The sequence below is a fragment of the Loa loa genome (genome assembly GCF_000183805.2).
Source record: "Loa loa unplaced genomic scaffold supercont3.265, whole genome shotgun sequence".
NCBI lineage: Eukaryota > Metazoa > Nematoda > Chromadorea > Rhabditida > Onchocercidae > Loa > Loa loa.
In genome coordinates this window covers 44,835-54,623 of record NW_018108445.1, presented here as the reverse complement: position 1 = coordinate 54,623, position 9,789 = coordinate 44,835, and the positions used below count along the sequence as shown (strand labels likewise).

General features: G+C 30.6%; 1 protein-coding gene across 1 annotated transcript in view; it reads right to left on the bottom strand.

Annotated features, from left to right (window-relative positions):
• LOAG_18334 (hypothetical protein) overlaps positions 1 to 7,447 on the bottom strand; it is a gene marked incomplete at its 5' end in the record, with an annotated part of 13,003 nt that extends 5,556 nt beyond the window's left edge. The window contains 20 exons of the mRNA XM_020450995.1: positions 32 to 131; positions 228 to 328; positions 522 to 657; positions 731 to 829; positions 1,293 to 1,432; positions 1,640 to 1,725; positions 1,784 to 1,907; positions 2,094 to 2,238; positions 2,739 to 2,811; positions 2,871 to 3,041; positions 3,529 to 3,678; positions 4,522 to 4,686; positions 4,797 to 4,938; positions 5,255 to 5,376; positions 5,500 to 5,537; positions 5,672 to 5,829; positions 6,149 to 6,255; positions 6,470 to 6,588; positions 6,887 to 7,045; positions 7,399 to 7,447. Of these exons, the coding sequence (XP_020305265.1) occupies positions 32 to 131; positions 228 to 328; positions 522 to 657; positions 731 to 829; positions 1,293 to 1,432; positions 1,640 to 1,725; positions 1,784 to 1,907; positions 2,094 to 2,238; positions 2,739 to 2,811; positions 2,871 to 3,041; positions 3,529 to 3,678; positions 4,522 to 4,686; positions 4,797 to 4,938; positions 5,255 to 5,376; positions 5,500 to 5,537; positions 5,672 to 5,829; positions 6,149 to 6,255; positions 6,470 to 6,588; positions 6,887 to 7,045; positions 7,399 to 7,447 (2,384 nt within the window). The remainder of the gene's footprint in view (positions 1 to 31; positions 132 to 227; positions 329 to 521; positions 658 to 730; positions 830 to 1,292; positions 1,433 to 1,639; positions 1,726 to 1,783; positions 1,908 to 2,093; positions 2,239 to 2,738; positions 2,812 to 2,870; positions 3,042 to 3,528; positions 3,679 to 4,521; positions 4,687 to 4,796; positions 4,939 to 5,254; positions 5,377 to 5,499; positions 5,538 to 5,671; positions 5,830 to 6,148; positions 6,256 to 6,469; positions 6,589 to 6,886; positions 7,046 to 7,398) is intronic.
• Between the last annotated feature and the right edge of the window lie 2,342 nt (positions 7,448 to 9,789).

The following is a 9,789-nucleotide window of genomic DNA, read 5'->3' as shown; positions in this document are numbered from 1 at the left end:
AAGTCGTTCTACTTTTATCAGCTCCGAAAACTCTCCATCCGAAAACGTTCTTTCTGCAGAAACTTTCATCGAAGTAAGTCTCGAAGGTGATATTGGGTAGCCCGGCAAAACAGTCGATTTTTCATTGTTATCTAAAAATCATTGTATGAATGAAATGGAAGAGTTATGGAAAATATTCAAAAAATAATTAATAAAAACAGATTGAAAGATAACGAGAAACTGATTACCATTCCCATTTTGCAACTTAATCAGTTGTGCAATATCTTTTTCCGTTTCCGTAATGTAACGTACATGAGCGTTGATTTGTGCCCTCAATGAGTTTTCCTCACTGAAAATTGTCATTGCAATGGGAAAAAAAAAGAAAAAAAATGTTGCCTCACCTAATGTCCTTGAATCTTGATGAATTAACATGAAAAACAGGAAAAACAATGCAAAGATGAAATATATAGTAATGTAAAGGAAAAATACATTACTGTATTTATCTCTTTCTGCAACTGATATTATCTTTTCTCTCATAATACATAAGTACGTGCCTCTGATCATTGCGCATCACTCTCTCATCAAATGTCCTCTTCAGGAAATCTGCTTCTTTTCTTTTCCATTTTAACTCTTCACGCAACTGTTGCAAGTTCTTGTTATAACTCGCAGGATTTCGTACTAAAACATTAACATTTCAAATGGATGGAATTATTAATAGCATTAAGTACCAAAGATTGTTGACGCGACCTACCTTTCACTTCGTGGATATTTCGAACAACTCGAAGAGGATTTGAAAATAAAGCCTGAGTATTGTCAATGTTGGCAGCACGATCCCCGTCAATTTTAAAGCCTTGAAAAAAATATATAAATAGATTATTTAATGAGATAAATAAAAAATTGAGAGAATAAGTGGGGAAAAAATAACTTCAAATCATTCGTAATATTACTCAATTCGAATTCGTAGCAGTATTGACGTAAACCCATAAAATTGCTAAATCATTCGGATGTTGAACAACGTTAACAATTGACTTAAATTCACAGTCAACACATTCAAATGATTACAAAAAGATTCGTAGTAGTGATTCGTTTTCGAATTTCTTCAGTTACGGCTTATTTGCTATATGCTATGAATTTATAGCATACAGTAATGAAACATAATACTGAGCATAATACCCAAAATTATAATATTCTTGATCAATAAATCATATAAAAACCAATACTGCATGCCAACATTGGTAGCAATGTGAATGCTTTCAGTAAAATAAATTATTCGAATGTCCTAAGAAAATATCAAATAAAACGAAAGAATTAACCCCGTGAACGCGTTCTTAATTTCAATTCCCATCTCTCTAACTCATTCGCCAAATTATTTTTTTCGAAATTCTTCGTAAAAAGAAGCACTTTCTCCGAATATCGGCGGAATTTTTCGAAATTCGAATCCTTTTTCCTACCTCTATAAAGAATTTATTTCTAGTCAATTTGCAAACTGTTAATGTAGGGCTCTATTACGGTTACTCCTTCTCTAAGCATCATATCTGTAAGGATAAGCACAACCTATATTATGCCTCCGATGACATCTTATTCGGTTTCATTATGTTAGTAGTTCGGTAGAAAAAGTAGTAAACGTAAAGATACAGTTCAGATCTAGATTAGGACATACCTCAATAATGTCAAATGTTTCTGTAAATCAAGATTGAGTAGCTGTATTCGAGCCGTCTCATGCAAATGATAATCCACCAAATTCTTCTGCAAAATGCAAACAAAATAATTAGTTCTATAAGAGAAAAAATCATTTTTTTCTTACCAAGGGCATCGCACCGTGAACCGAATCGATGTATTTTCGTTTCAGCAGCAAACATGCCGCTTTTATTCTTTCTTCTTCACTCGCCAATTTCCACAAATCTTCAACCTTTCGCTGAGAATACAGTCTGTAAATTGATTAAGAATCACTGACATAGAAATATAATAAATAAAATGATAAAACTTTCCGTGCATACCTTTTGATATAAGAATGCTCATTTTGTGTACACTCTCACGTACGACCGTAAATAATTATGAAAAATATTAATAATAAAGTAGATATGTCAAGTGAAGAAAAAAAAACTGATACTTACTTACGAAGCTCAACAAAATACAATACACTATCACTGTAGAATTGTCGAAGAGCCTTCACAGTGTTACTTACATAATGCTCACGCTTCAATAATTCCTGGGATGAGTATGTCGGTGAACTATTGACTTCATCATTCCGATTAACGTCTAAAAATACTTAAATAAAAGGAAAAACTATAGCCGAAATAACATTATTCAAACGAATCTGGCCTCATTCTGGACTAGTGGTTCCCAACCAGTGATCCACGAGAATTAAAATGTGGTCACGAGGGATATTAGAAATTATGTTCCTTCTTTTTTTATGTAATGTTATTCTAAGTTTAACTTATACGTTAAAAGTTTTAACTAAGGCTTGTTTTCAAGTTAATAGAATTTATTTTTAAACCTTGTGGTCACTTTTTCAATAAAAACCCAAAGTGGTCCCTGGTCAAGAAAAGGTTAGGTTAAAAAAAAAAAGACTTCCGACAAATAAATGCAAAGTGTAAACCAGAATCGAGAAATTTGTTATGGTGATGCAGAAGCAAACAATAAACAAATTTCGAAAATCTCGTAAAATGAGTCCTATTTCATATTATAACTGATACTTCTCATTATAGATTAGAAAGTAACACGTTAGACTTTTTTAACATGTCAAAATATAACTGTACCATTCAGAATAGAGTCTGTCGGCGATGATTCACTGATCAGTTCCATATCAGAATTCTCTGCTTGTTGTACAGTCTAAAATGAGTGGGTTATTATCCTAAAATTTTAGTAGGAGAGTAGATTGAGTAATATACCGTTTTTGGTGTAACTTCAGTTTCAGCACTTCGTACTTCATTTTTCCCATCATCCTCATCATCATTACCATTAGTATCCTGGGATGAATCAGTTTTTGAGAACGACGATACGGGTAAATCGACTGCATCATCATTTCGTTCCTTCAGCAAATACTGAGACGACTTATACATCTGCAAACAAACAGAAATTCCAACAAAAACAAAAAGATGCGACATGACACAACAACGTCACAATAGAAACGAGCAAAATTTCTGAATACGACCAATACGAAAGAAAATAACCGAAAAATTAGAAGCCAGAAAAAAGCCAAAGAGAAGAAGCATGCATATTTTGAAACTCATATGGAATTTACGCTCCACAAACACAGTGGTCTGGAAATATGTAGTGCCTGAGTAGTGCGGTTAAAAGTAGTACGATTAGGCTTTTTTTTTTTTGCTAATTTTCAAATCAAAATTTTCAAAACTTTTTCTTAATCTTTCAATCAAAATTTAGTAACATTCTAGGTTCAGATAACTCTTCAAGAGAAAGTTATATTTCATAATAAGTGCAAAGCTACAAATACATACAACTACGTTGTAAGTGCATGAAATTACATTGCATGTGCGCTTACATAATCCATATTTACAAGTTACTAATCAAATTATAAACAAAAAGTACACGGTACAACTGTGATATACGCTCAACTTTAACACAAAAAGATACATTATTGGAAAGTGAATTATGCTGAAGCGCCTTATTCATGCGCTGTTGTACGGTTGAATAAAAGCTGCTCTGCTGACCAAAACATCTTTCGTTTGATGGTGAATTCTGAAAATGTACACCTAATTTAAACCCAACCAATTCTAAAAAATTACAAATATTTGATTAAGAAGGAACGTACGAAAGAACTGTAAGTTCCTTCCCCTTGCAAATTTTCATACAAAGTCTTCGAACAAGGAAACAATAATTAGAAGAAACACAATAATTTCTTGATCAAATAAATATAATATTCACATGTATAATCAACAAGATCAAACAAATACTTTATTTGAATATATTTTCTTCTTTTGAATCCACCGTGGCTCATTTTTTGATGAAAAAAATTTCACTCATAATGTTAATAAATGATTTTGTTCATTATTCTTTAGGCCTTAATTTTTAAATTTTGACTACTTATATTTATAGTGCATTCCAATCGGTTGCTTTCAGTCCGTATGTTTTGCTCGCTGTTATTTTTTGGAGAAATCGCAAATATCAAAATTTGCGATCTGCGACGTTTTTCGTTGTAAAAAAAATATTTGTGCTAACAAAACAAGTGTGGGAAAACAAGAAAAAGCTGCAAAACGTTTTAGCTGTCACCGAAAGCCCGTTAAAGACAACAAATGCATGAATATGCCAGATTATAGATATAACCTCGCCAAAACATTGTGCACCAATATTTTGATGTTTTCACTAATAAATTTTACACGAACGTTTGTTGGAAGCTTGATGAGGTAAAGCATGTGAACTAATTACCTTAAAAGGAAAAAGGATAGCATAGATCTTTCTCCCATATAAAAGCAGACAACAATTACATGTTGTAAAAAAAAGCAAAACAAAAACTTATCGCAAGCGAAAGTGAAATAAATAAACGAAGTATGTGTGATTCATGTGGAGTGGCGTAACACGTACCCTTCCATCATCGACTTCACGTCCGCATAATAAAAGTTGGCTATTAAAAGCACCTCGAACATCCCGAAGATGTTGGTTCATTTCAGTAACATGTTTTCCATAAGTAATGCTAGCTTCCAGCCGAGAGCCCAATGTTTCCCCGTGTGTTACACCTTTGGCATCCTGCTGTAAATAGCTACCAATAGATGTAAAGGAGTTTTCGAGAAAAAAAAAACTAGAAAAAACATATACACACATTGTAAATGAGGATGAATAATAAGGTTAACATAGCGAACCTTAGGAAAGATATGATCGTTGTAAGGATGCTTTTCCAAAATATATTCTTTGGACGAGGGGTCGTCAATCATTTTATCGCATTCGAATTGTGAAGAAATCGACAGTCGATTTGAAAATGATGCTTGCAAAAAGCGTGCTGCCCTGTAACCAAATTATTGGAAAAAAATCTATGGACATGAATAATATCCCGAATAATTCTTAGTCCTCAACAGCTCTCATTTGCTGCGGAAATAATGAAGAAGCATTCCAATGTCTTGGAGCGTATACCACAAAATAGTGAATGTGATATGAATTCTTGATATAAGAAAATAAACTGTACATTTTTTCTCATCAGGCGATAGTGAACAGTGTTGATGTTGATAGATCAAAACCAATTGGTTTAGTCAATTAATAAAAATAAAAAATTGGTGGTGAAATTTCATGCAGAAAAAAAAGGGAAACGTCACAAAAATATTACTCATCGATATCGTTCTCCAAGTTATTCAGAGTGCTAAACGATTGCTTAATTTTAACATTGATTTCGTCACAAGAACTGCTAGGCCCACACTCATCGATATTCGAATTTATATGTTGCGATATCTTAAAGAATAGCATTTTCAAGTAAGCCCATTACTTAGTTCGCATGACTCTCTCATCTTATCCAAAAAACTAAATTGTAATGTTTTCATATTTAGTAGGAAGTTTGTAAAATGACAAACTTACCATATTGCTTTTTGCTGACCAATCGGAAGTATCACTGGCTGAAAGACAAGCTTTATATCACAGTTGTGCTTAAGAAATTCTTTTTTCTTTTACTATCCTATAACTGTGCAAACTTTCCCACAATCGAACATTCAAAAAAGTATTTTTTTTTTTTAAAATTTCAATAACTCACATTTTACTATCGGAATTTGAGACTGTACAACTCTGCCTTTCTCAATTTCATCCACTTTATTGCTGGTACGCAATACTGTAGACCGCAACAAATGTGGATTCTTTTTACTATCCCGTAGAAACCCATTTACGTCAACTATAGTTTTTGTTACTTGAGGTCTAAAAGATAAAATGTAAACCACCATGACAGAGATTAAAAACATCAGTGGTATGGAATACTTAACTTGATTTTCACCTAACTTGTAATGTTTAACTTACTAGTAATAATGCTGGGCAAATGCCATTAGAAATTGACTGAATTAAGTATGCTACAACAAATTATTTAATCAGTGATATCAATGAAAACAAACATCACCGCGGTTTGTGTATTTATGATTAGTGATTATATTTCGTGTTAAAACACCAAAAGTTTGTGTGCCTCATTCATAAAATGAACATCGAAAGAGGATGTAAGCATTCAAAATATGAAAACAACTACTCTTCTGCAGATGTTAGTGACGACTTGCATGCCCAGCTTCCAGAATCGAAGGTACCGGTAGAAAAATATCTATTGCGAGGACGTCTCATACTTTTTTCACAACTGTTCTAAAAAAAAAAAATCATGAGTAGAACAAATCTGTTAAGAATATCTAAACGAAATGATAGAAAATTAAAAAGCCTCAACAGTTCTCAGTTTATGTTTCATTTCAGATCATAATATAAATAATATGTGTATGAGAAAAGACATATTAATATTAATAATATTTGTCTAGAAAACAGCACATGTTCAACAGCTTCTATTATCTAATCAAAAATTAACCTTTTCATCTCGGGAAACGCTTTTCGAAGTGTATAATGATGGCATGGAGCTATATGGCTTAGTAATAATTTCAAAATTTTCATCATCATGACCGCTCAATCTCCTACAGCATTGCTTAACTGGAACTCGAAAAAAATAAAGAGATTATAACGTGAATGATAAAATTTGTTCTCCCGTACCGAGAAGTTCTATAAATCTTCCATGTAAAATGTTAATAACTGTATATCAAACAAAATTTTTAATGCTGTTCCAATGAGGAAGAAAAATAATGAACTCAGTTTCCAAATTTTTAAAACTTATATTATTGAGCAGTAGGAAACATTCCATCATTTTGCAAGTGAAGAAGACAGAAATCAGCAACTACGGCACTGAAATGATAAATGAAGCGCAAAAGATAAAAAAGAAAGTCTAGCTTACATGCAGCAGAACTGCGGATATTTTGTGCCTTTCGTAACACGTTCTTTTCAAATTTATTCTTCGTAGATGGTATTTCGTGGTGTGTTATGCGAAATTTCCGAGGTTTATTTGCAGCTTTCTCAACTCCATGGCTCTTCCAATTGTTTGCCTTATTTTCATCTAAATATTTCTTTTTTTTTTTTTTTTTATAGTCATAGTGGTGCAGTAGCAGAGTAGATGATATATAGCATAACTTGATAATACTTTGTAGGAGTTGGAAGATTCCAAAGTAATTTTGAATAAAGTACTTGTCACTATTAATAGTGAAACAGTGTAATAGCATATGCAAGACCTTTATCTATATTCCAGTTTTGCAATTTCTACGCTACTTTTAATTGGATTTGACTTCTATACAAAATTCTGCTTTTCGACTTTTATAAAACCAAAAATTTCCACTTTAAGCATACATCTAAAGTGTTACAACTAACATTTTATATGCGATAACAAAGCATAAACTCATATGAAATATTTACCGTTTAAAATCCGTCGTCGAATATGTTCAAATAAACCATATCGATCCATCTTTTCAAATAAATTTCCTTTCCTATAATAATCAAATGTTTCATTTCAAAAATTCAATAAACTACTATTCAACAAAAATGCTACTACTCTAATCAATCATATGACTTTAATCATTTCAATCTTTGGTGATGTTTAAGGGCAAAATAAGAAACTTGTCAATCTCTGAAATATGCATAAATTTGAAATGTTGAAAGAATTCATAAATAAAAAAATTTGCCAAATAAAAAGAATCCACTTAAACGTTTTGCATGCATCTACTAAATAAGCTAAGCATGGGAATTCAGGAAAAAAAAAAAAAAGAAATGGACGTTGGTACAATTGCCACTCAGTTGTTTCGATGATACAGCGATGATGCATAAAAATATGACGATGAATAATGTCAACGAAAAAAAAAAAACAATTATTTAAGAAATCGATTAATCTCGGAATATTTGCTGATATAACAAAAAGACAAACAAACCATCGGAGATAATTTTTATGGCAATGCTATAATCAAAGTACAATTACAAATACTGATTATCATATTGTTGATAACTTGTTATCATTATTTCATCCTTTCGAATTTCACAGTTATCCTTTCATAATCATTGTTGGATTATTTTAATTCTAAAATAATATTTATTTATGGAAATTACATTATAGATTGTTTTATGATATGTAATAACAACGATTCTAATTAAATTATTCTCGTACTTTTTCTCACATTTTTGTCAAACATAATTCAACTCTTCGTTTTTTTCTCCCCTCAAATTTAAATTTTATAAAACTTTTTCTTAATTTTCAAAATCTAATTTTAATTTTCGCTTTTATAACAGCTGACTCTTTTGCTACAGAATATTTAACGGTAATTATCTCCTTTCTTCTTGCTCAGCTCTCCGCTTTTCATTTTATACCTTCTGCGGAGAAATTTATCGAGGTTTCTCAAAACCACTCCCGAGAATTCATACACAGTATACTCTTTTAGTGAGAAATACTACAGGCTACTATTTCGAATTCAATCGCAATATGTAAGCTATTTAAGTTATTGAAGAGTTACTAATTTGTCTACACGATGACCTTTAACCTATGACTTTTACCCATCTTAATCTCGACTTTAACAAACCGGATTGCTTCATCAGTTCCTATCCGGTAAATCACTTAAAATTAAGCCGCCCAATTAACAATTTTGACTTTGGCCAAATGAATCCGAACCGTTTCTGAGCGACTTCCTTTTTTTCAAATTAAAAATAGATACGGAAGTTGATGTTGTCATTTGTTGTACTTTTAAATTTTCTTCTAGTATATATCAGGAAATCTTATCATTCTTTGCATTTCTCAATAATTCATACTCTTTCCACATTTTACTCTCAATCACTTCCCTTACTCTCTCAATCTTAATTATTTCTACGATATTATCTTTGCATAATTTTGCATATTTTTGTCATAATTTGATTGCAACTAGCAGTTATTTACATATTAAATACTTACTTACTCTCATTCATTTTGAATTCCAATAATTTTGTTACTAATTGATTTGTGAAATTATTTGTTTAAATTGTTGTAAACATTACATTTAAATTGATTGTGGTACTTATTTTGTTCATACACAATTATTTCATATATTTTTGCTAGTATCATACAATATCAAGATAGGATATCATCCATTTACTCAGTAAGATCGATTTGATTATACTCTACCAAAAGTAACTTTTCACAAATGCTAAATTTTTATTCCTCTCAATTTACTCCTATCAATTACAAACGTTAATTACACTTCATTCTCGTCATTTACGCTGTCAACTACGCTTTATTCTCGTCAATTGCGCTTTATTTTCATCTTTTGATCCTTTTGAAAGATTGAAATTTTTTGCATTTCAAAGAATCATTTTGTGACTTTTTACATATCTTCCAATTGAATAAATGAATTATTGGATGAAATATTCAAATGATAAACTTGTATTGTTAAGAGATTTTCCTAACAAGAGATTTCTGATAATTTTTGATAACATATAGGATAGAATTTAGGAAGTACCATAGTAATATGTGATGATTTTTGATCACAGCATATGATAAAATTTGGAATATTTCCCTCGTAGTGATAATTTTTGATAATACATGGTGAAATATTGAAGATTTACCTAGTTATGTATGGTAATTTTTGATAATATGTGATAAGTTTTAGATAGAAATTATTATTATTATTATTATTTTTATTATTATTATTATTATTATTATTATTATTATTTAATTATTATTATTATTATTATATTATTATTATTATTATTATTATTATTATTATTATTATTATTATTATTATTATTATTATTATTATTATTATTATTATTATTATTATTATTATTATT